General features: G+C 42.8%; 1 protein-coding gene across 1 annotated transcript in view; it reads left to right on the top strand.

The window, feature by feature from the left end:
- The first annotated feature begins 439 nt into the window (after positions 1 to 439).
- Positions 440 to 26,626, top strand: part of LOC149786130 (uncharacterized) — a 60,474-nt gene continuing 34,287 nt past the window's right edge. The window contains exons 1-3 of the mRNA XM_089976464.1: positions 440 to 527; positions 753 to 820; positions 10,749 to 11,057. Coding sequence (XP_089832590.1) covers positions 784 to 820; positions 10,749 to 11,057 — 346 coding nt within the window. The 5' untranslated portion in view covers positions 440 to 527; positions 753 to 783. The remainder of the gene's footprint in view (positions 528 to 752; positions 821 to 10,748; positions 11,058 to 26,626) is intronic.

A 26,626-nucleotide genomic window follows, 5' to 3' on the forward strand; every position in this document is an offset into this window, starting at 1 on the left:
CTATTTAGACCACTCGGCCACTCGGGGCCCCTAATCAGAATGGCGATCAACAAAAAGGTAAGAATGGACGATCGTTTGAAAGATTACTTACGGTATTATGAAATCTGAAGCGATTCCGTTCTGTCTGAATTATATAACTGGGTCAGATAAGAGAAAACTACATAAAGTAGTGTAAAAAATAAACTTGGTGATTTTCCAATGATTTAGGGTACTACCATTTAATTTTCGTGAGGGGTGGGTGTGAAGGGAGCGTGGGGTCTATTTTAAAAAAAAATCTGCCATAAAAATATAGTGTTGCTCTAATTTTCAAACACAAAAACTAGTGATATATATTATATTAGTTGAGAACAAAACTTAACCCGAGGTAAAACTAACAAAACTAAATATCGCGGCTTTAAAGGGAATCTGGGTCATCCCTGCATCGCCCCCTTTCAAATATAAATTGTCTGTCTCTTATAATGTATCTAGCTCTGAAGTAGTTGCACAAGATGTCAGACTAATATCAGTGATACAATTTATCATTTCAGGTATGAAGTATATGGTTGCACTGTTTTTAATTTTGATATCATCGTACTAACAATTTGTTTGGTATGAAAAGTATATTTTGCACACTGCTGTATTTTTAAGAAGCACGCAAACATTGTTCTGTATTATTTACGTTTTAGTCACCGCCATTACCACCGGTGTATAATAATAATAATAATAATAATAATAAATGGCACTGACTATACTATAAACATGTTTTATTGCAGATTGTTGTAATCGACATATGGGTGAGAGAAAATGCTTTGGATATTTGCTTTGATCGTGTTTCTACCAGGTAAGATCTTACTAAATATTCTCGTAGAGATAGAAATCATAGATGATATGCACACTTTCAAGCCCGTTACTTTGGTTCCACCCAAACCACCCCGTAACTGGTAACTGTTGTATCCCTTCCACCTATATGTCTCCATGAAACATCACAACAGACCAAATACGTTCGCCTTTTCTTGATAGGTCATCCTTATGAAATCGGACCGAATACGTTCGCCCTTTTTTGATCGATCATCCTTATTAAATTGGACCGAATACGTTCGCCCTTTTTCGATCGGTATGAAAGGAGTTATGACGACTCCAAATCTTGCTAAAATAAATCACTACCAACCAAAACGCTGGATTTGTGGACTTTTGAGTAAGGGTGGGGTGGATGGTGATGGGGTGGATGGTGATGGGGGTGGAGAATGTAATGTTTTAAATATATTAGCCCAAGGAAAACTTAGCCGGCAGTCCATAAGGCTTTCAAGTTTGGACTTAGCTCTAGGAAATATTGAACGGTCATTCGGCATTCCGTTAGAAGTCCAAGTTTGGATTTATCCCCAGGAAATATTGGACGGTCAGTCTCTAAGACTTTCAGGTTTGGGGTAACATTAATCACTTGAAGTGATGTGTCAAGCTGAGCACAGGGCCAGGTTACAAGAAAGAACTGAAGGGCAGAGAATCGCAATCAAACACGTTTGGAAGGACTTGTGCAATCACAATTTATCTGCAAAAGTGTGGATGGGCAGATTTGTCTTACTCTGCATTTTTTAAAATGTTCTTTACAATACCTTCATGTTCCACGATGGCGTATAGGACTCGTGCATACCTCATGAATATCGAACCTCGATCAAGTGCATACTATACTAATGTCAAAACACACACACACACACACACACACACATCATGCTCGATGGAAATGGCTTCCTATATTTATTAATTTGTGGCATGGTTCTCTTGTGAAAAAGCACTTGTTTAACAATTACGGAGTTCAAGGACTGGTCAGAGGCAGAGGTTTTCTTTTCGAGCTCAAGGTAATAGGGACTTTAAATTCAGTAAACTTTGTCAGCAAGCAGACCATAACAATTACCACCCACCCCCGATAAGAAATTAAGTAATTAATTTTTGTCACGTAAGAAAAGGAACCAAAATTATGAGACTTTCTGAATGCTGTAAGTGTGCTTTCTTATATTACACAATGTCTTGACTTTGAAACAACGTGTTTGAGAATGGAGTTTCCTGCTTGAATAATACGAGATTCAAGAATACGCATCCATTTATAATTACCACAAATACTACAATAGTGATCCTCTGGCTTTATGTTGTTGTTTCTACCATTTATTCATTAATAATATTATGTGTATTACAATATCAAGAAAACTAAAGTAAACGGAGAATAAGTTACGAGGGCAGTTTTACAAGGTCATCGCTTATCCCAAAACCACTCAGTATTGTCAATTAGAGATAGCTGGTTAATTTATTATATGATTATGTCAGTGCCGAGCTCAAAGTCACACACAAAATAATTATTGCCTGCTGGTTTACGTATGATATGACAAAAGTGTTAAAAATTACATCACACTAAAATATTAAATTCGAGATAGCTAGTTAATTGGCTACATGTAAAAATGTTTTCATCTACACGTTTGAATGTCTTGTGTCGCAGACGGCAAATAATAAGTGATTATAATGAGGTGTTTTGATCCATTATTGGTGAGTAGGCGGTCGATTCGCCTCGTTGAATTGTTAGCCCAAGCCCCAGGGCCAGTTAAAGTTTTGAAACAATCAATTCTCTGGATTCGACAGCTGATCTCAACTCACGACTAGTTTTAACTTCTTCACCGTTGAAATGGCTGGTTTTCACAAATGATTTCGGCGATTTGATAGGTGAGAGTTTTAAGAAGCAGCCAACAACCAGACGACACGTAGCTGAAAATTACCCGCCATATTGAAGCTACTGATGTTGCAATAGACTATCACATCACCGTGCCAAAAAACACAAAGGTTTTGATCAGACACCCCTTTATTTTAGATGCTATGGCTTTTTGTGTAAAATCTGTAATCAAAATGGAAGCTAGTGAACTTTGTAGTCTGAAGTTTAGCCAGGTATCGACGGCACAGTTGCGATAATGCTGTACTATTCCTACAAAATGTATCAGACAATGTTGATCGGCCAGGCAAGCACCACCAACACCATGACAAGCTCAACTTTGAGGAAAGTTAACGCCATCAAAATTGAGCTTGTTAATTTTAAGCGACCCATCACAATTATCGCATTTAGTTTCTTTGGTTGGGCTACAAGACTCTTATCCGTTTGCGCATCAGCCAATTTTCACGATATGAGGTAACATTCGATAGACCTCTTGTTGCTCACTTGTCGGAACGACCCGTGAAAACAGCAACTTTATGTAGATAAGCCTAAGCCGTCTGGTACGGCAGCACAGCAAACAACACAAAGAAGCATGTCTATCGTCACAGCCTTCACGCCGTATGCCAGACAGACCTGTCAGAGGCCCACACGAGAGGCTGCCATGGTATAGGCGAAGCAACCCGGCGTGTGTCCTTACCCAGAACCATGCAAAAAGGATGCGTGCTTTCCAAGACCACCACTGCTAGATGCGCGTCCCTTACATTATTTATGCACGTTTTCATGCACTAAATGTGCCAGTGGAAGGCCCTGTAGTCAATCAAAAAGAAAGAAACACAATAATATTCTTGACATGGTTTCATGTAGACTTTGCTACATCGTTGTTCTCAGCAACAGCGTTTCAAAGTGGCTAGTGTTAAACCGTGGCAACGATAATGTTGCCACTTTCATCCAAAGCCTTACAAATGAGAGGCAAGAGACCCAGGAGCAGCGTCGTTATCATGTTGAGCCTTTAATGAATGGAGACGACTGCAAGACTTTCCAGAAAGCTAAAGATTGTCACGTATGTGGCTATGAACTGTCACGATAGGGTGCCAAACCACTGCTAGATTACCTGCAAGTACCGTGCCGTCACTCACATACTAGATAACGTCAATCTTAGAATCTTTCCAGAAAAAATAAAATTGCCAGTTGTGTTTCATAACGGACGGGGCTAAGAACAATTGTGTGTAATGGCAATGCATTATATATGAACGAAAATGTATTCGAGTTTCGTTGCTGCTTGCAATGTTCCCCGAGAGTGGATTATGTATAGCCGTTGTTATTTCAAAAGACTGGGTTTGGTTTACCCACTCCTGCACGCACAAAGTGCATGCAGTGAGAAGCCCAATTATGCCCAGTTCTCTAATCGCAGATTTTACTACAATTAGGGTACTTATAGCCCAAGGCTATCTTTGTAGAGACACAATACAACTAGTTTTGTCAGGAAGCTGTCCACTTATGAAGCAATCTTCATTTGAAGAGTTGTGATATATACAATTGTATTCTTTCTTGCTGTCAATTTTATGGAGATGGGATTCGAATATATACTGGATGTTTCCAAATTTATTCTAAATTTTACGGAGATTCAGACTTATGTCACATTACGCACTGTTGTCATATCCACTATAATCTGGTTCGAGTTAGCTATGTTTATAATAGAACCGACAACTTGAAATCAAGTAATGCATTAAATAATGAATAATGTTTGAGTTCTTATAATCCAGTGAGATTATTCTTGTCAGACAGATTCTTCTGCGGACTTTGATGCTTTGTTATTATAATAATTTAGTACAATAGTTCCTAAAAAAACAATTTAACGAGCAACAAAGCGCATGTTTGATGTATACCATTGTATTTTCATGTATTTCACGGATCAGTTATTGTATTTGTAACTGTTTTGACGAGGGATAACTCTGTGGGATCACGTGTAACCCAGATTGCTGCAGATGATCCTGACGTTGGCTCAAAGGACGGTAGTGGTTTACTCGCAGTGTGGGACCAAAGCTATGGACCAACAAATCTGCAGGGAATAAGGTGGTTCTCCAGGGATTCTTCGGCAGACAGGGAGGGTGGGCTATAAATAGTTGCTCTTTGTCCATTTGACTAGGTTTGTGGAATCTGAAATATATTGCGATCTTCAGCTGGGCGCCACGAGAAACATGTTTTACTTTTTGAATCAATATTATTCAATATCGCTATATGAGCGAAAATCAATTATGCGCACATCTTACTTGTGGATGAATCGTACATTGTTCATATTTTTTGAGGTATAATACTATACATTAAGTTGGTGATAGACTAATTCATGTTTCATATTTGTGCATAAATTTAATACACTGAACATCCATGGTGGGCGCCTGCCTTTCTCCGTTTCACACGCACGCCTTGCTTGGCCAAGATTTGCTACACTGCGCCAATGAAGTCCCGACTGGGATCAACCTACTGCATATTCTGCCATTTTAGCGATACGATTTTCGAAAGCTTCCTTTGTGGCCCGAAACTCGGTCTATTTATAATGACCTGCGACGTCAGCCAAGATCAGTGCATACTTTTACGTGTGTCTTCCTGCAATTGGTGCACGCTATCTTACCTAAAGTACAGGGGTTTGGATAACTGGATCATTTTTAGATCATTTGCACGAACTGCGCGGTTACCTAAAGGGAGAAATGGCTTACAGTTGCTGTGTACAGTCCAAACTGAGACGACCCTATCGAAGCAATCTTAGTTGAACCACGAATATTGCATAGGTTTTCGCTACCTCTTCGACGCTCATCGCAATAAGGTTCACATCAGTAATTCTTTAGCTGCTCAAGGCACCGCCAACTCAGACTCTGCTGTACTAACGTTGGTTCGTCTGGCACAGGAAACCGCCGTAAGTGGTCATCCATTTAGTACGTACGCAAAAATCTGCCAAACCTTGAGCTTGACCCCTTACCCCTCCATGTACACATGCGTACCCTTTTTACACCCCCACCTGCGTACGTACGCTTGACGCACCCCCCCCCCTCCAATTCTATAGAACGGCCTATATTTAATCCACGCAGAAACCATAACGGATTAATAATATTAACGTGTTTAATAAAACAGATAGTCCACCGACGTTGAATGTCTGGCTGCATCAGAGAAATAAGCTGCGTAACTTTAAACAGTTTGTCTAGTGTCGAACAGGTTAAGTATTAGACAAATTATTATCAAGGTTACCCCCACCCGTTTCCTATACGTACGTAAATTCTCAGTAGACCCCCTCCCCATATGCAAGCGTATGCATTTGGGTTACCCCCTCCCCCCTCCATGCATACGTACTAAATGGTACTTCCTCATAATGGCTGTTTTTGCACTTGTCGCTACCGACGGCTTGGCTATCTTTCGCTCAGTATATCACCAACACCTGTGTCACTTGTAGAAGCCGTCGCGGTTCTAATAATGTTTTGAATATGGCTACTCTTAGTAGAGTGTTGAAAAATAAGTTAATGTTCCAAGTGCTCTTGCGTGGCTGGTGACTCACAAAATATGAAGCCATCACCTTTAACCAACTTTAGCAAGCAAGATGCTCAAGACCTAATGCAAAGCTGGACCGTGAACAAACTGCTAAGACACTCGTAGGTCTGTACGCAGAAGCATCTAACCAAAATTCTTCTTCATGAGAAACACATAGGCCTCTGCTTGGCGCTCGACTTCAATGATATTGGTTCCCTCAGTGTGTCCCTAAATGAGATATGTCTTTGCAGTAAACAAGGGCTTCCCGCGAAAGTCATGACAACGGAGGTGTTCTATTGTATTATGACCCGAACGCTAATATCGGCATGGCGGCTGACATAGGCGAGTTAGTAAGGACCGCTTCCTTATGTTGGACGCTAGAAATAATTCTTAATCGTCCAGTATAAGTGTGGTGGTTTCCTCGAATATTATAGTATGTGTAGAAATCAGGTCATCCATATAATATCTTCCAGGAATAACCATAACTAGTGCCTCGTCTTTTCTGCCTTATGTCGTGTGCTTTGTTCAGAAGTATATAATCTCAGATGATGACAACAAAATCAAAATGACCCTTAAATGCCGATTCAAGTAGTTCTCAGGCAAACACGACCTTATCGCTGCCGTCGCGACCGATTATCATGGTGAAGTGCTGCTGAGAGTTCTCAACAACACCCCCACCCAACAAAAAAACAACAAAAAAACAACACTTGTAGGAACCACAAGATAGTAGATGGCAGACACGAACTAGTCATTTTGTATGCTGAACTGTTCGTCCATGGTGATGTTTAACACACTTGACGCCTGGACCTTCTTTTAATTTGGAGCATTATACCTGAGCTCACGTTTTCGAAGCGTCTTCCTGGCCCATGGATTGTGTAGTCTTCCGTTGACCTCATATCATGAACAAGGGTAACCCTGACTTTGTAGAGGCACCAATCGACATCAACTTAGTGTCCTTGATAGACTCTCTAGAATTGTTTCTAAATCCTCTTTCCATTGATGATATCCCGCTCACCTCTGGGCCTAGATCTGGTTTGTGCCACTGTTAAGTATGTATATTTGTTTTTATAGTGTGTGCTTAACTTTTGTACACAATTGTAGGTTTGTAAAAAACATGTATGCATAGATGATGCTTGTCTATGATTGTAAGTTGTGAACATGTTTACGTAGCAAGAGAATTCAAGGTCAGTCTTTTTTACAGTTCGACTAGGTTTTTGCTTTGTAAATCTTCACAATATATTATACGTCAAGTGAAAATGTGTATAAATAGGAATTTTTGATAAATAATTATTTCTTGTTGTAGATCAGTGAAATCAGATATAATTCGAGAGGAATTATTTATGTTAAATATTTATCGGAATTGCTAAAGTGCTCATTCACTTTTGGGATTTATACACACTACTTTGGATTTTTGTGAAGTCATTCAAGGTTCAAGATAATACGATAGGATGATTGCCCGGAACTTTGGTGGTACTTGCATATTGCCATATTGGTTGCGCTCTTTGCTGTTATCCGCTCTCAGATCAGCAAGAATAGACAGAGCGAATGCTTGGACGATGTATTTGTTTAAGGGCTAAAAGCCACAGTCCAGTACCATCAATGATTTGTGACTATTTGTTATACTTTTGGTCTCGGGTTTTGATGCCTGCACGTCCTATTTGGCACTTGTTTGTGCTATTGTTCCAACAGACACGTCTTGCTGGCAGGTCAAAACTGGTCTCCTTTGCTTTGTTATCTGCGGTTGTTGTGATGTGTTGGTAAACACTGTCGTCGTCCCTCATAAGACGTTTGTTACCATACTCATCATAAGTGTCATTATTAAGCTCCATGTCACATGGGATCATGTAAAGGCCACCCCTACGTGTGAAATAATGCTTGCTTCTAGCGTATCTGAGCAATTCCTGATACTTATTAACAACTCAGGACCGTTCTCTACGCGGGCAGTCTTGTCTTCTATGTTTTTAAGAAACTGTTTTTATACATTATAGACATATTCTGAACCCACTATCAAGATAAGTATTTGGGTTTGTGCACCCAGGATTGCCCAAACGTATGTTAAAGCGCCATCTTTGAGATATTCTACCACGGCTCCGGTAAAGTCTTCGACTCACCCAGCATAAAATGCACAAAGTCATTTTTATCCGCATAGTTTATGTGCGGTATTTTTAACGTGCTATGCTGTATATTTAGCGTCCCCAGACCATTATTTTGGGCATCCTTCTGCTGCCAGTCTGTGTCTAGTCCACATTAAACTCGTTACATAAGTTTTCCTAGGGAACCATGTCAAAACCGTGTTCAGACGCATTCAACCCTGTTTGATCTCTAAGGGGATAACGCATCTGAGTGAGAATCTTTCTGATTGGTAGTAAACATAGAATTGATAAAAGATGTACCATCTCTGGCAGCCCTTCCCCTGCTATTGCCGTCGGAACAACAAAGTGGTCGCATACATTAACACCACAGTCAGTTGTCGCGAATCAAACAACAAAGTTAATTGATGTTATCAAACTTCGACGTCTGTCCTTTCCAATTATTCACAATATCTTCGAGCCTGACAAAAGATAGCATTTACTTATCGACTAAGTCAGTACATTTTGGCCCGGAACAGTTCGTGGATATCTCTCTCTAGTTGGAACTGTTCTTTCAGCCTAGGACATCGTTGATGCTGCACTTAGTATCAACAAATTTGTTGTGGTTCTGTCTCATCGAAAATTGTACCGGTCACCATAACTTTCAGTTCCTGTATAACGAAGTTAAGAAAAGCACATGACAGCGATGAACCGACGCAATCTCGACCAGCTAACCACTGATACTACGTTTAACAAATAGGAACTGTGCTTTTAATTATAATTTTACTTAGTTGAAAACTGCCAGTTTGAGGCACCGTCATGGAGAAGATCTCAGACGGCCATAAAATATATGTTTTCCACGCATGATTTATGCTGCTTTACCATCATGTTCTCTATTCGTTCCCGCAGAGTCCAGAAGGCCCCGAGTGGCCGAGTGGTCTAAAGCGCTCTCCGTTACGGATCACTGCCATCTCACCTCTGTCTGCGTGGGTTCGAGTCTCGGATTCAGCCAATGTGGGTATGTGAGAAAGCTTGCCAGTAGCTTCTCGTGGGTCGGGGGTTCTTTTCGGGGGTTTTCCCGGGTTCTTCCTCCACCATTAATACTGACCGCCATGTATAGCCTATCCTATGCTGAAAAATGGCGTTAAACCCTACACCAACAGCAGAGCCCAGAGAGTTATTACAAGCATGGAGGCACAGCGTGCTAATTCAAAACATCCCTTTTACATATAATGTTATACTTAATTCCACTTAAATAGTAGCTATCGCAACTGGAGCGAACCACATCAAACTCTTATGCAATCTGATTGAAATAGGCAAATACATTCTGTGACAGTATATCTGGGTCTATACTGTTCACATAGGCAAATACTTTTGGGGACAGTATATATGGGTCTATACTGTTCACGTAGGCAAATAAATTCTGTGACATTAAATCTGGGTCTATACTGTTCACATAGGCAAATACTTTCTGTGACAGTATATATGGGTCTATACTGTTCACAGAGGCAAATACATTCTGTGACATTATAGCTGGGTCTATACTGTTCACGTAGGCAAATACTTTCTGTGACAGTATATCTGGGTCTATACTGTTCACGTAGGCAAATACAGTCTGTGACAGTATATATGCGTCTATACTGTTCACATAGGTAAATACATTCTGTGACATTACATCTGGGTCTAAGTCATGAAATTTTCCAAGTGTAAGATGAATATATATGGTTTTATCCAGTTGCTTTTTGGAAAAATCCCGATGTTCTTCAAGCAATTAGACAAATGTAGTGGCTGTGAGCGACCCTGGCCACTTCGAGAGTTTGAGGCCCCTTTGTAGCTATGCGCGAGCAAGGAGGGGATAACTCTAATAAATATGCTTTTGAAAATTAACGTTCGGCCCGGAGATCAGAAATGGTCTCTTTTTGCACCATGCCATGTGTTAAAGTGATAAGGTCTTGCATTTAATTATTGGTTTTTATGTTAAGTAAAAAAAAAACAAAATCTTGCGTATCTGGCACTATTTTTTATTCTAGCGCGTATTTTAAGGCGAGCAAGAGTACTACGAAGTATTTAGATTGCATGGTATCCTCTTATTTGACCAAATATGCTCTATACACATACATTTGTAGAAAGAGCAACGATTTTAATATTTTTTAATATTTTTGAAATTTTTTGTTTTGAAATTTGGAAATGAATCGAACGCCAAAGCAAGCCCTTGTAATTTACTACATAAAGATTTAAAATATAACGAAGAATACACCGAAGTATATTTATTATTTTCAGAATTGCTTAATTAAAAAAAGCTTTAAAGGCTTCCATAGGGGTTAAAGCCCACGCCATATGGAACACCTGGCCCCGTGTCTGACTGGGCCTGGACAGGGTACCGAGAGAAGTCAGTTAGATCCTCTCTTGTTAGGCATTGGTTTATTATATTTTATGTGTAACGTTACGTTGGCAATGGAGTTTTGTATAAATGACATGCACAATTTTTTTTCCAGCTCCTATTCCAGCTGCTGATGTAAAGCATTGCCTCAACTCGACCAAGAGTAAATTTAACCTGTCCTGCAGTGACGATGGTAAAATTTTCGATGTAAACATCTCTGCCGCTTTTGGGGACTGTGAGCAAAGCTCGTGCAATGGCAATACACCACAACTTATCATGCAGAAATTGAGTTGTTATTGGAAAAATAACTGTATCATAGACCTCCCTAAGGACATCATAGTACAGAGTACAGATGATTCAGATAAATGCACTGGAACTAAACCTGATATTTTGGTACTGTATTCATGGAAATGCACCAAAAAGGGTTAGTGGACATTTTTTTCTCCATTCCATACTTCACAGATTCCGATTTCCACATTTTCTGCTCATTTCAATGTTTTTGTTTCGGAAAGATGTAAAAAGAAAATTCCTTGCTATTATTTTAATTTACATAGGTTTTGTTAGGCTGTATTTAGTTGTTGTAGGGCTTAACGCCATTTTCAGCACAAGATAGGCTATAAGTAGTGAATGGGGATGGTATAGGGTCTATGGGACTTATCATTAAAAATACCCTTGGGAACATATAGGGTCTATGTAAATTTAACATGGAGAAAAATCGTGGGAACATATAGGGTCTATGGGAATTAACATGGCCAAAAACCCTGGGACAATATAGGGTCTATGTAAATTTAACATGGCCAAAAAACCCCTGGGACTGTATAGGGTCTATGTAAAATTGAAATAGGGAGGGTCTCTATTTTTTTTTTTTAAAAAAAATAAAAAATAAAATAAAAAATAAAATAAAAAAAGGGGTAGGCAATTCAAAGGCTATCTCTTTTCGAGAAATATGGGGGCCCTGAAAAGGGCCTTTGGTTTATGTTAATATGCCCTTAACATAAAGGGCATTTGCGACATCTTCTTGTCCTCAAACTTCGTCTTACAGCAGGGCCATACATCAGAGTCCTCTTGAGGCAAACTTGTCTCTCTATATAGACTCTTCTTATCCACAGGCTGCTGCTGGTCCTGTGGACAACGGTCCACTTGGATCGGACATACATGAGCATGTCCGTCCTGAACATCATTGTTGACACAAGGGTTGAAGATTCAACGTCGGTCCACATGTTGAGGCTCCGAGAATAGGTGAATCAATGCATTGAACGGCGCTTATTTATAGGTACAGGAAGGATTGAAACGGATTGAGTTCATTTACCAATCCGAACACGCGTTACAGAATTCAGTCAGCTCGCATCCAATCCGAAGAGAGCAGTCTGTGACGTCACGTAGTCTATATAGATTCGCAGCGCTTGTGTGCAGTCAATCTATGCGACAGTGATTTAACATGACGGAAACTCAGAAAACGATCCATTGGGGTGCACCAGCAGGGGAGACTGCCCAAGGGAACTCGGACTTACTTTCAGAAGAGGTGAATTGGGATTTTGTGGATTTTCTCTCCTCGCAAGAATTTGTTCCGGAACCTTCGTTACCTTCTTCATTACCGCAAGTGGAGAATTTTAGACAGAGACAGAAAGAAGAATTGGAGAAATTTATACAACGACAAAAGGAAGCGGAACAGGCTTTTCTCCTACAGCAACAGCAACAAGAAGAAGAGGTAAGAAAAAAACAACAGCAACAACAGCAAGAAGAAGTAGCAGCAAAGAAACAAGAGGGTGAAAATCAAACGGTCACGGTACTGTTGGACATTTTAGCGGAGTTAAGAAGTCTGAAACAAATGTATCAGACTTCTTTATCACGACCGAAGAGAATACGACCTTCCCGAGCTAAACACGTCAACCCTGTGACTAAGCCTACCGTACCACCCTTAGTGATTTCAACCCAATCATTATCATCATCATCATCAACATTACGCAGTCCAGAAGTAGGCCTTGGCCGTGGCAAAGGCATAAGGCAGTTAAAGTTGATTGCTTAAACTCACCCCTACATCATAAAGAGAAAAAGGCCCTTTTCAGGGCCACCCACATTTCTCGAAAAGAAATACAATTTCAATTTGCCAATAACTCAAAAATAAACCCCACCCATTTTACCCTTATAGTACGTGTCTGTGTATGAGTGCGTGAGTGTACGTTCTTATTTTAAAATCAAAACTCAAAGACACTTACCTTATATCATTAATTTATTCTTTTATCCATTTTTTACAATCCAATTCACAATTTACAACACAACACTTTAATAAAAAGTTCATTGACTTCTTCTTTCTCCTTGTTTAGTCTCTCTGTTTTTTGAATTTCTTCACCGTCTTTTCCTCATTTTCTTCCCTTCTTCTTTTCTTCTTCTCCTGTTTCTTTGCCTCTTGTAAATAGAATTGTCTTTTTTCTTCCTCTTCTTCCTCTGAAGAATCCCTCTCTTCTTCCGAAGAATCCCTCTCTTCTTTTGAAGAATCCTTCTTTTCTTCTGACTCCTCTTGTTTCTTTTTTGGGCAATCTGGAGACCAATGTCCTTTTTCTTTACAATAATAACAGGTATCTTGACTTTTGTCTTTTTTAGTCCCTGTTTTTGTTCTTTTTTGACGGTCTGGACACTCTGAAGACCAATGCCCTTTCTTCTGACAGATATAGCAAGTATCTTGACTTTTATCTCGAAAGGAAGGAGAGTAGTCCGTAGGCTGGTCTGAAGAGAATTTTCTAATGACCCCTCGCAAAGCTCTGACGAAACGTTCCATCTGGTTAGTCTCTTCCATCGTTGTACTCGGCTTGAGAGTGAAATGAATAGTGAAAGGATAAGACACACACCCTTTTATATACGCTGGTCTGCTATGACTATAAAGTAGCTCATGGTGTTTGAACTTGAGTCATTTGACTTTTTGCTTTCAAGATGAAACGATCCCATTCATTCGAGAAGAAAGAAGAAGAAGAAAGTAAGAGGCAGAAACGTGATCTATCGCCTCGAACCAGGGCTGAAATCTTGGCACAAATTCATGCCAGTGATTTTGAAGAGGACATGAGTGAACCAGAATTTGAAACCTCTAAACCAAGTTCACCACCCTTAGTCAACCCTGAAAAATACTATTCCATTCGAGAGACGGAAAAGCGCTCCTCTAGAAAATTTAGAACCACGGCTTACCAATACACGGTGAAGTTTAAAGATTTCAAGTCCGAAGTACCGTTAGAGAAAGCAGAAGGGTTCATCACCGGAGTGTGGGATTCTCTGCTCACTGCACTCAAGCGACAATGTCAACCCAAAGAAGACGATCGCTTGAGACTTTCCATACAACACGACGGTTTGAAATCCCCTGTTTGGATCGAGTTTAGCACCCCTGCAGAATTGACCGCTTCCAAAGTCATGGACAAGATTCAACACGTGCAACAATCTAATGACCAGTTTGACATCACCGATGGAAAAGCCACATTGGACATGACCCACGTCTCTCCTCCTCAAGGGACCGGACGCAAAAAGATGTTATTGGTGAACGACCTTCGCAGCATTAAGCGTAGCCTTGTCCGAATTCACAATCCTCATGACCAGATGTGTTTAGCCCGTGCCATCGTGGTGGGACGAACCTATGCCAACAAGAACGACACGGTAGAATGGAAAAGAGACTGGGAGAACATTCGACAATCGGACCGAGCCAAACAACGAAGTGAAGCAGAACTCCTGTTACGACAAGCTGGACTGTCCAAAGACACACCCTGTGGCATTCCTGAGATGCAAAAATTGCAAGATGCCCTAGCTCCACGATACACCTTGAAAGTGCACCCTCAAGAAGTGCGCGGGTCTTTGTTGTTTCGAGGGCAAGACTTTAAGGACGGAAAATACATTCATGTTTATCATCACGATGAACATTTCGATACCATTACCAATATCACTGGATTCCTGGGATACGGTTATTACTGTGAGAAATGTGACTATGGTTATAATAATCGAGAGCAACACAAGCATTGTGGATGGAAATGCTCAGGATGTTTGGCCTCTTCACCCTGTCTGAGCGAAGAACCAGTGCCTTGTTCAACTTGTCTGCGCACGTTTGTCAGCCCTACCTGTTACCAACAACATCTGAAAACGCAAGGTTCACATAAGAAATGTGCTTGTCAACTCCTGAGATTGTGCCCTACGTGTGAACAAGTCATACGTACCAATAGTACCAAGGCACACGTATGTCGAGGAAAGAAAAAATGTCACATTTGTCACCACATCGTGGACTTGGAACACCAATGTTACGTGCAAAAATACCAACCCCCACCAGAGAAAGAGGACGGTCACAAGAAGAAAGGCAATTTCATCTTTTTCGATTTCGAATGCATGCAAGAGACTGGCATTCACATTCCTAATTTCTGCGTGGCTCATCGAGCGTGCGAGAAGTGCATTCAAGAACCTATCTTCAGTCATTGCCCTCACTGCAGCAAGATTCCTGGAGGGCGTGAAAAAATCTTTCGGGGACCGAACACGTTAGCCGATTTTGCCCAATGGGTCTTAGACCCCGTCGACAAGACGTGGAGCCAAGAGGACATCGAACGTTACGGAGATTGTCATCGTCATGCCACGGTGATGGCTCACAATTTCTCCGGATACGATGGACAGTTTCTTTTGAGGTACTATACGGAACAAGGCACCGAACGTCCTAAAGTGACTTTGAACGGAGCCAAAATCATTTTCATGCAAGTGGGACAAGTACAGTTTAAAGATTCGATGAGCTATTTGGCCATGCCTTTGAGTCGAATGCCTAAAACGTTTGGAATGACAGAAATGGCTAAAGGGTACTTTCCACACTTTTTCAATACGGAAGCCAATCAACACGCCGTTCTACCCCATTTACCCGAGGCTCACTATTACGACCCCGACAACATGCGTACCGAACAACGAGAAGCTTTCTACGCTTGGTACCAGGCTCACGCCTCGGACCCTTTCGACTTTCAGGAAGAAATGTTAAAGTATTGTCGTTCCGACGTGGACATTTTACGACGTTGCTGTGGAAAATTTCGAGAACTGTTCATGGAACACGGAGGGGTCGATCCTTTGAAAGAAGCTTGCACCATTGCCAAAGCGTGTTCCTTAGTGTACCGCCAACGATTCATGCCTGAAAAGACCGTGGCTGTCATCAGTCCTCAAACGACCCACTATGTCAAGCGTCAATACTCGGTCAAAGCCCTACGTTGGTTACATTACTTGTGCGACAAGGAAGACAAATGGATTCAGCATGCCCGCAACGGAGGAGGCGAAAAGACCATCGGAACGTATTCGGTAGATGGCTGGGACTTAGAAAACCCCAAGATCGTGTACGAGTTTAACGGTTGCTTATTTCACGGATGTCCCGTCTGTTACCCTGACCGTGACACTAAAAATCAGTTTTTGCAACGAACCATGGAAGACTTGTACCAGGACACTTGTCAGCGACGCCTAAAGTTAGAACAGGAAGGATACCAAGTGGTGGAAATGTGGGAACACGAGTACAATCACCGTTTGAAAACCGATCCCGAGTTTAAACGCCTCGTGGAAAGTTACCAGTTCATGGACCCGCTGAACCCGAGGGATAGTTTGTACGGAGGAAGGACCAATGCCACCTGTTTGCTGTACCAAGCCGACGAAGAGAAAGGAGAAGAAATCAAATACTTGGACGTGTGTTCGCTGTATCCCTACGTGTGCAAATATTGTCGCTTTCCCGTAGGGCACCCGCAATTGCTGACGGAACACATCGACCTGAAAAACATTCGACAATACGAAGGCTTGATCAAGTGTAAAGTTTTGCCTCCCACGAACCTATACCATCCCGTCTTACCTCACCATTGTCAAGGCAAACTGATGTTTCCCTTGTGCCGTACTTGTGCCGAAACGTGCAACCAAGACCAACCTTGCCATCACAGCCAGGAAGAACGGGCCTTGACGGGAACCTGGGTCAGCGTAGAATTGTTCAAAGCTCTGGACATGGGATACCAACTGTTAGAAGTGTACGAAATTTGCCACTTTCCCAAGACACAACAATACCACAAGTGTGACCCCACGCAGAAAGGCATTTTCGCCGACTACGTGGATGCCTTTTTGAAACTGAAGCAAGAAGCCAGCGGCTATCCTTCCTGGTGTCACACTCCCGAAGACCAAATAAAATTCAAAGAGAAATACTACGAACAAGAAGGCATCACTTTAGACCACATCGAGAAAAACGAAGGCAGGCGATCGTTTGCCAAAGTGATGTTAAATTGCTTGTGGGGTAAAATGGCACAACGACCGTGTTTACCCAAAACGGAATATTTGACAGAACCTTCCCGCTACTTCCAGATGATTCACGACAAAACCAAATACATGAAACACGTGGACGTCGTTCGAGAGAATTTGATCTTGGTCAATTACGAAGAAGATCTGGACTTTGTACAAGACGACCCTTTTGGAAATGTCATCATTGCGGCTTACGTGACAGCCCATGCTCGCTTAAAATTGTACGAAGCTTTAGAACTGTTAGGGGAACGCGTCCTGTACTTTGACACGGACAGTTGCATTTACATCCATCACCCGATTCAACATCACCCTAACATCGAAGGAGACCGTTTAGGAGCCTGGACAGACGAACATCCCGACGACAAGATTCTAAGTTTCGTCAGTGGCGGTCCCAAAAATTACGGCTACGAATACCGGGACAAACAAGGAGAAGTGCACACGACGTGCAAAGTGAAAGGACTGACTCTGAATTATCGTACCAGTCGTGTGGTCAACTTTGGGGTATTGAAAGAAGCCTTGCAATCGGGAGAGGATGGAAACTTTAAAGTGACCACCTATCAACCGAACAAGATTGTACGTTTACCCACTCACCACATCGTCAGTCGACCCTTGGAAAAAGTCTATCAAATTGTATACCAGAAGCGAGTGCGACTTCCCAATCATTTCACCTTACCGTACGGTCACGTCGGTATTGGTCTGTATATAAAAAAGGAACCCTAGGCAAGATCGATAGTTCATTGTGACTACCAAGACCGAGCGAACAAGATGAATACTTTGAAAGAGGCATCGTTCCAGTTTGGGGATTGTAAAAAAGTTGTATCTTCCTCTAGTGTGACTAATATTGGATGGATAAGACCCATGCATTGCGACGGAAAATGTCCGGAAGGAAACTGCGATTGTCCATGTGGTTACCATTGTAATTGCGTAACGGAGTTTGCAGACGAGTGCGATTGTGAGCCTTGCGATGGGTACGATGCTGTACGTTGTGACCTGAGCGATGCCGTAAAGCATCATGGGAACTTTGTTCTCACTACCCCTGTCATGGAAAGTGATGCTGTGCGTGTCAAACCTGAGGGATGCGAAAGCGATGCCGCTCGTCCTCTTAGACATTTTACCGGGTTTAAAGGGGAATGTTCACCTTCACGTCTACCCCCCTACGGATGTCATCCAGCCCTGAGCAAACTCCTGTTCCTGTCACCCAACCCTCATCGAAACGAACCTGTGAAAAACGAATATTCGTTTCCTGTGCGTTTGTCGGAATACTGCGACTTTGAAAATCGTCTTCAATCGTTCAAAGGAAAATGGCCTAAATATCTGGGAGGACCGACCCCCGAAGAATTAGCCAGAGCCGGATTTTTCTACTTGGGCGAAGGAGATAAAGTCAAGTGCTTCAGTTGCGGTGTGTCACTTCACCACTGGGAACCGCAAGATTCGGCCTACGTAGAACATGCTCGATGGTCACCGAATTGTCATTACTTACCCTTAGTGGGACCGAGACATTGAAGTAACTTACCATGTCGTTGACGAAGAAGAAACCAGATTGGCTAGGAGTCAAATGTTGGACATCACCGAGACCAGTATTTAAACTTCATTTCAAAAACGATATTGAATCATTACCTAAAGAACTACAAGAGAAGATTTACAAGGAAGTTTGGCAGGGGTTTGCCAGAGTGAAATCTCAATGGGTCACTGTAGAACTTTTGTGTCGAGAAATTCATAAGAGGAAAGTGAAAAAAGTCAACCACTGTGTTAGATTTCTTTGGGTCAAGGGTGCATTCCTCCTATTGTATCGCTTTAGACCGTTTACATCAAAAGAGTTCAGTGACATTCTTGGACGTTACCCTGAATGGCAGTGGTCAGAAATTACTCACTATGTGGATTACTTTTGTGAATTGTACGGACTGACCTATTCATGAATACTTTACAAGAAAACATTCGTGCTTTGCCTGTGGAGTTGAGAGAAAGGATTTACCGAGAGCTGGTCAAAATACAAGTGAAACGTAAAGAACAATTGCATCCGATACGTCACCAGATCTTTAACCACTGGTACCTGAATGGTATAAGAGAACTGAATCGTCAGAAATTCTTTCAATGGTCAGACATTGTTCAAAACTTTGAGGTCGCTAATGATCGACATGTTCATGATTATGGTTACTTCGAGATTCACCTAGTGCAACGCATTGAGGAAGACAAGTTAAAGGATTACCAACATTTGTTACGTGGAATCTACTTAGCGGAAGAGGAAACTTCTAAACGAACTCTGACGTTTCGGTTACAGTATGCAAGATTTAGATTCCCTACTGGAGAACGAAGATCTCTGGCTAGAAAGTACGTGTATTGCATCCGAAAAAAAGAGAATATAAAAACAGGCTGCCATGCCACGTTTTATGTCACATGTCATCCAACAGATTCCGTGGAAGGAACTCAATGACCATATTCAAACCGTGGATCATTACCATCAATTATTACAAGAACTGTATCCATTCAATTTGGGACGACAAGTGGTGTGTGTCTTAGTGACTTGTTTTCTGGGATTTCGTTTACCAGCCGATTCTTTGTGGACTCTTTACGATCAGTACTTACCACCTCCATGGCCTTAAATGGTCACGAAAAACTCCTTTTGCTCAAAGCCTTGCGGTTTCATCTGGATACTTCTCGACCTCAATAGGAAAAAAAGATTCGTCAACTTTTAGCTACCCAAGGCGTGTATGACGATGTGTGTGTAGCTTGTGACTTACATCCCCATTGGACAGATGTCCGTGCCTGGAAAGAATGGGGTTTTGAGGCTTGGACCCAAGAAGTGGCCCAGTATGCACGAGAGTTGTTCAAGGAAAAAAGTTACTTTTCAACCCGTGTTAGTGACGGTGCCAGAAGAACCCGTCACCCAGGACAGGACTGTCGTGGACAGGCCTGAAAGACCCTTTCGGGAGGACACTTGTGTGACCTTACCCCCTACTATAGAACTGGTTAGAACATTACCCAAAACATGTTGTACAGACACTTGTGTTTATTCCACGTTCATAGTTATCATGTGCCTTTTATTGTTGTACTTAAGCCTTTGGCTTTTATGTATTTTTGTCTTTCGTATTCATGTTTGAAAAAAAAACATTCAATAAACGTGTTCTGAAAAAGTATATAAACTCTTGTCTTGTTTGTTTTTGTGTCACAAGTGACATTTCTCACACCATGGCTACCTCTGCTGTCTCTGCTCCCTCTTCCTCTACTGTCAAAGTCATCGACGAACACTTAGATCGTGCCAGCTGGGAGGCTTTGTATCTTCGGCATCCCTTTAACATGCTCATTGCTGGACCTAACGGTTCAGGCAAAACCGAATTCGTCAAACGTTTGATCGAACATAAACATCATTTGATCGATCGGCCACCTCAACGGATCGTGTGGTGTTACAAAGAGTGGCAATCGGCGTACAACCTCTTGCGAGAAAGTCAAGGCGATTCCATCGTGTTTGTGGAAGGCATTCCTAAAGAAGACGACGGCATGGTCTCTGACTCCCGTCAAACCCATTTGGTCATTTTCGACGACATGTTAGGAGAAGACGAAGAAGAAATTAAATTGTGGTTCACGCGCAAAGGGCATCACCGTAATGCCAGTGTCGTTTACATCACCCAAAATTTGTTTCAACAAAGTAAAGCCCATCGCACCATCAGTCTCAATGCTCATTACGTGGTCTTGTTTAAAAGCCCTCGAGATAAATCGCAAGTGCAAGTCTTAGCCAAACAGTTAGGAACGCCTTGGCTGACTCAGGCGTACGACGATGCCACTCAAACACCACACGCCTATTTACTCGTCGATTTGAAACCTACGACCCCCGAGGATTTGCGATTTCGTACCCACTTGTTTCACCACTGGTGCCAAGACGGAGGGCCTGTCCTGTACACGTCTCCGTCCTCGACTTCATTTCACTCCCCATGAAAAAATCTATAAAAACCTCAGACCCTTTTTCGTCTGTCTCCCACAGTGTGAACATGACGTCCCTTCAGTCGCATCTTCCCGTCAAATTGATTCGTGCCTTGTATGGCATCAGTCGAGAAAAAGACCCACAAACACGAGCTCGTGTCTTAGAAGCTAGTCTCAAAGAAGTCTTACGATGGTTCACGGTGACGGCACGTCAATTACTCCAAGGAATCATTCAGATTCCTCATCAAACCAAACGCTTTTCGATCGAAACAAAGTCGCTTTGGTCCAACTGGCTGATCCCCGCATCGACACTCAAACCAAAAAACAAATCATTTTGAAACCTGGAGGGAGCGGTACTCTAGGAGGGGTCATCATTCGCTCACTCTTAAGATGGGATCCTAATGCCCCCAAAGTTATCCCCAAGACAAAAGTCCAACGAAGCCCCAAGAAGAAAAAGAAAAAGACCAGGTCGCCAAGGAGAACTTCTCCAGTGGCAGGACCCTCCTCTGACCAGACACCACCACCCCGGAAAAAGAAAAGAAGCCCCCAGAAAAAGAAACAGAGAAAAAGTCCTCAGAAAAAGAAAAGTCCACAGAAGAAAACTAGTCGCAAGAGAGGCACTTCGGCCAGGACGCAACCTTGCACTCGCAAACCACGACCTGCCACAGCGGTGACTGCGTCTCCGGCAGCCTCACGTTTATCCACTTCTCCGTTGATGTCACCAGGAACTGAAGAGTACTTGGAGACGTTGATCACACCAAGAACTTCTCCGTTGATGACCCCCAAAAGAACTTCCCCAGTGGCAGGACCCTCCAATTTAGTGGCAGTGGCTGCTGCCCACAAAGTACCTTCTCCCAAAATCAAAGTCCATGAAAGATCGGGCATGTTACAAAGTTTACTGGATTTGTCCAAGCAAGAACTGGCTCGATTTAGTCCGTTACGTACCCCTGCACGACGTGTCATGCCTGTCCTCAAACTGATACGCCGTAAAGACAATCAGTGGCGACGCGTTCCAGTATAAAAAAGGCCTGTGACCGAGTAGGGTATCAATGTTTTTTAGGTGCTCCTAAAGACTCAAAGATGTCACCCTCCAGAAAACCCCAAGGAAAGAAAAGGAAAGGACTGCCACCACGTTTAGCCAAACATGGGGACCTGTTATCTATCCTGTCCAAAGCTTCTCCACCCCTACGAAAAAAACTCATTCAAACGGCCTCCAAAGAGGTCATCGATACCGTGTGCGAATGTTGTTTGAACGTTTTGAAAGGCACGATCCCTTTGTCCAAACACCAGAAACAATGCTTAAGCAAACATCGTCACGTTCTTCGCCAAATGGTTCGAAAGAAAATTCCCATTCGTCAAAAAAAGAAGATGTTAGTGCAACGTGGAGGCATTTTGCCTCTCTTGCTAGGCCCCATACTGAAAGGAGTCTTGGGAACCATGTTGGGAGGACTGGTGGGAGCAAGATAAAAAGGCCTTCGAAAGTCCCAAGATCTCAGAATCGACCCCTGACAACCCCATGGAAGGACGAAAACTAGCTTTAGTGCCTTACAAACGATGGATGGAATACCATCGGTGGCAAGAACAACGCACCCCGCATTTACCTCCCAATCCCAATTTGAGCGAGATGTCCCAGTTACAACACGAATTGCAGTCCTTGATGGATCGCCAAGATTTGTCCGAAACAGAAAAATCGCAAAAGTACGGTCAACTCTTGCAACGACTGCAACTCTTTCACCAGAAAGCTTTAGACGAAACAGCTCTACCCACTTTGAAAGATTTTAAGACCTTGATGAAGAGTCCAGCACCATCACCAGTACCAGCACCAGTACCACCAGTACCCGTGACCAAGACAGAAAAAGGAGAAGAAGAGGAAGGGTTTCAAACTCCACCAGAAAAAGTACGCAAGTTAACAACACCACCTACCTCCAGAATTGGATGGATTAAAAAGATGATGGCCACCCCTTCTTCCTCACAAGAGAAAAAGAAAGTGAAGACAGAAGTGAAGACAGAAGTGAAACAAGAACCGATATCCCCCGCTCAGACATCCTTCTCCTCTTCGACACCTATTGCCGGCCGCACACGCAAAGCATTGCAATCCAAGAAAGTACCCCAAGAGAAAAAGAGTAGCATCCTCCAAGAGTGGGTGTCTTATTAACACACCAACCAACACAAAAAATGGAAAAAGTCTTAGCCAGCATTTACTACGATCCCTCCCATCCTGCAGGTTACGCAGGAGTTCAAAAATTGTATCGTGCTGCCAAAACTCGACTGAAAAGTCTCCGTTTACCTCAAGTGCAACGATGGTTACAAGAACAAGCTACCTACACTTTACACAAACCCATTCGACGCAAGTTTGCCAGAAGTCGCACCCGAGTGGAAGGCATCGATCATCAATGGCAAGCCGATTTAGCCGATGTCTCTCACTTGGCCAGCTACAATCGTGGTTACAAATATTTGTTTTGTGTCATCGACGTCTTTTCCAAATTTGCCTGGGTCGTACCCTTGACTTCCAAATCGAGCAGCGAGTTAGTGCGAGCCCTGCAACGGGTGTTGAAACAAAGCGGTCGTCACCCTTTTCGATGGCAAACGGACAAAGGCACCGAATTTCTGAACCAAGCTTTCCAAAAAGAATTAAAGAAACGTGACATTCATTTTTTTACCACCGAGAATCCCGAAACCAAAGCCAGCATCGTGGAACGTTTTCAACGCACTTTGAAAGAACGCATGTGGAAATATTTTACGCATCACCACACTCTGAAGTACATCGACATCTTACCGCACCTGGTGCAAGCGTACAACCAATCTTACCATCGAAGCATCGGACGTGCCCCGCAAGACGTGACTCCCGACAACGAAGTGCTGGTGTTTGAGCGCCTGTTTGGTACGTCCCCGACGAGGACTGTCCCCAAGAAAAGGGGAGTGTTGGCCGTAGGAGATTGGGTGCGCATTGGCAAAACTAAACGCACTTTCGACAAAGGTTACTTACCTAACTGGACGACCGAATTGTTTCGCGTCATTGGACGAGTGCATGGCCGTCATCCTGCCGTCTATAAATTGGAAGACATGAACGGAGAAGTGCTCAAAGGAACGTTTTATTTGCCCGAGTTACAACGTGTCACCAAAAAAGAAGACGACGTGTACGACATCGAAAGCATTCTCGAACGCAGAACCCGTAAAGTGGGCAAACGACGTGTCAAAGAAGTCAAAGTACGTTGGAAAGGATATCCACCCAGTTTCGATTCTTGGATCGACGCTTCGCAAGTCATCGACTATAAAAAGAAGAAGTGACCATCATGCCCTTTCACACAGCAGACGCAGCTACGTCGACCAGTCCTTCTTCACCCAGTTCTTCTGTGCAAGATTTACAAAAACAACCCTTGTGGGTGTGGTGTGGAGAACGTGTGCCTAAAACGCAAATCGTCTTTTTCTGCCAAATCTTCGTGGTGTATTGTGTCATCGGGGCAGCCATTGCCAATTTGAGTTTGCAACAAGGAGACAAACAATTGTGGACCATTTTATTGAGCAGTTGCATCGGTTACCTGCTTCCCAATCCCTCCCTGAAATTCTCCTCGAACGGGAACGTTGTATCCAGTGCCAGTGCCAGTCACCACTCCAACCACAATCAGAACCCCATTTTGGGCGGAGACACGCCTCTGACGTCCATTAATAACCCCTCGGACAGCCACAGAACTCTGGAATTATGAGTCACCAAAACCAATTTTACTTAACCTTACCCAGTGACAGTTCCATGGAGGTGTTTCCCCACAACACGTTGTGCTGTTACACGGCCAAATTACCTCAGACCATCCCCTTAGATCACGAAGCCCATTGGGAAGTGGCTTTAGTGGAAATGATTCACCCGACCCAAGTCCTCAATGTCTTTCCCAATCAAAATGTTTTTGATGTGGAAGTTCATGACGAACAATTGCAACAGTACTTGGATACCTATGGCAAATATGACAAGAAAACCCCTGGCACAAAAAATCAAAAGTACACCACCTATCACTTGTTCATTCCCCCAGGGTATTATTTTAGTGGTCAACATTTGGTGAGCACCATTACCTCCAGGTTTAATGTCGTGTTTCTGAAAGCTTTGGAAAGTGTCAAAAAAAGTGTCACCATGGAATACCACAAAACAGCTCGTCGCTTCTTGATGAAATTTGACGGGAGTAAAATCCTGTCCATTTTATTTTGTCCTGAATTATTTGACATGTTGGGCGGAGACATGAACATGAGAATGGCCATGATGAAGAAAAACGAATCACCCATCGTTTACGACAACGAGTCTTTTAGCAAGTTATTTCGTGCCCCGGTAGAACTGAACCAAGGACTGAATTTGATGTTTGTGTACTCCGATGTGGTGGAGTATAACGTGGTGGGACACACCTCTGTACCGTTACTGCGTGTCATTCCTTTCAAAGTGGATTCTGCCACGAACGCTGACGAGGAAGGTGGAAACACTTATCACGTCCACCGCGAATTTGTCCATCCTCACTATTTGCCTGTCAGCAAGTCGTATTTGGACACGGTCAACATTACTATAAAAGGAGATTTGGGACAAAATATTCCATTCACCAAAGGAAAAGTCACGGTGAAACTCCATTTTCGAAAACGGTTCTCTCACGATTCGTAAGTAAGTCATGTATCCAGTGTACCGAGGGGTTGCTCGACAGCGACGACACAGCTTAGGAGACATGCTAAAATCGGCCTTTCGTTCGGTGGCTCCGGTGTTGAAACCGATGGTGACACGCGGATTGCACGCCTTGAAAGATGCGGCACTGACGCAAGGCAAAGAATTTCTCCAAAATGTCATCATCGACAAACAAAACCCTAAAGAAGCCTTCATGAGGGCAGGCAAAAATGTCTTGCTGCAAACGGGTAAAGACATTTTGGGCCGACGAGACACACCTATAAATGCCCTGCACGCTACCGAGTCAGGCATTCAGCAAGGACAAGGCAGAAAGAGACGACGAAGAAAACACCCTTTCACCAGACTTCAAGCGAGAAAGGCCAAGAAAAGAAGAACCGTTCGAGACTTAGACGTTTTCGATTATTGAGAAAGAGAAAAAAATGATGCACCGAGAGTCTTGCGCTTGTTCCAAGACGGAACTGGACCTGTTTGCCATGCCCCCCACCATGATGACCATGCAAGAATCCCAGTGGGTGGAATTTCATCCCGTCTCCTCTTTGACGGAATCAGCTCCCATCGAGTTTGAAATCAAAGGACAACCCGAAGATTACATCGATCTGAATAGCAGTTACCTGTATTTGAAAGTGAAAGTGATCAAAACGGACAACACCAATCCAGGAGGCGATGCTAGAGTAGCTCCTGTCAACAATTTCATGCATTCCTTATTTAGCGAAGTGGACTTGTACTTGAATAACAAACTGGTCAGCAGCAGCATGGATACTTACCCATATCGTGCCTACTTGGAAAATCTCTTGAGGTACGGAAAAGAAGCCAAGAATACTCATCTGGATGCTTGCGTGGTATGGAAACCTGACACAGCAGGTGTAGGCACGTTTAGCGACACAGTCCTGACAGAAGATGACAATCCTCACAATGTGGGGTTTAACGACCGTCGTAAGAAAATTCTGCAAGGGCGAAGTTTAGAACTGATGGATCGTTTGCATTTGGACATGTGGTTACAAGAAAAGTATTTGCTCAACGGGGTGGATATCCGTCTGAGACTGAATCGTAGCAGTGCCACTTTCCATTTGATGGCCCATGCCAACGAATACAAAACTATCATTCAAGAAGCCCGACTTTACGTGCGTCGTGTGGAAGTGTTACCTAAAGTGGGAAACGACGTCAGT

The sequence above is a fragment of the Sinohyriopsis cumingii genome, chromosome 12 (genome assembly GCF_028554795.1).
Source record: "Sinohyriopsis cumingii isolate HCF-2022 chromosome 12, ASM2855479v2, whole genome shotgun sequence".
In the NCBI taxonomy this organism is placed as follows: domain Eukaryota; kingdom Metazoa; phylum Mollusca; class Bivalvia; order Unionida; family Unionidae; genus Sinohyriopsis; species Sinohyriopsis cumingii.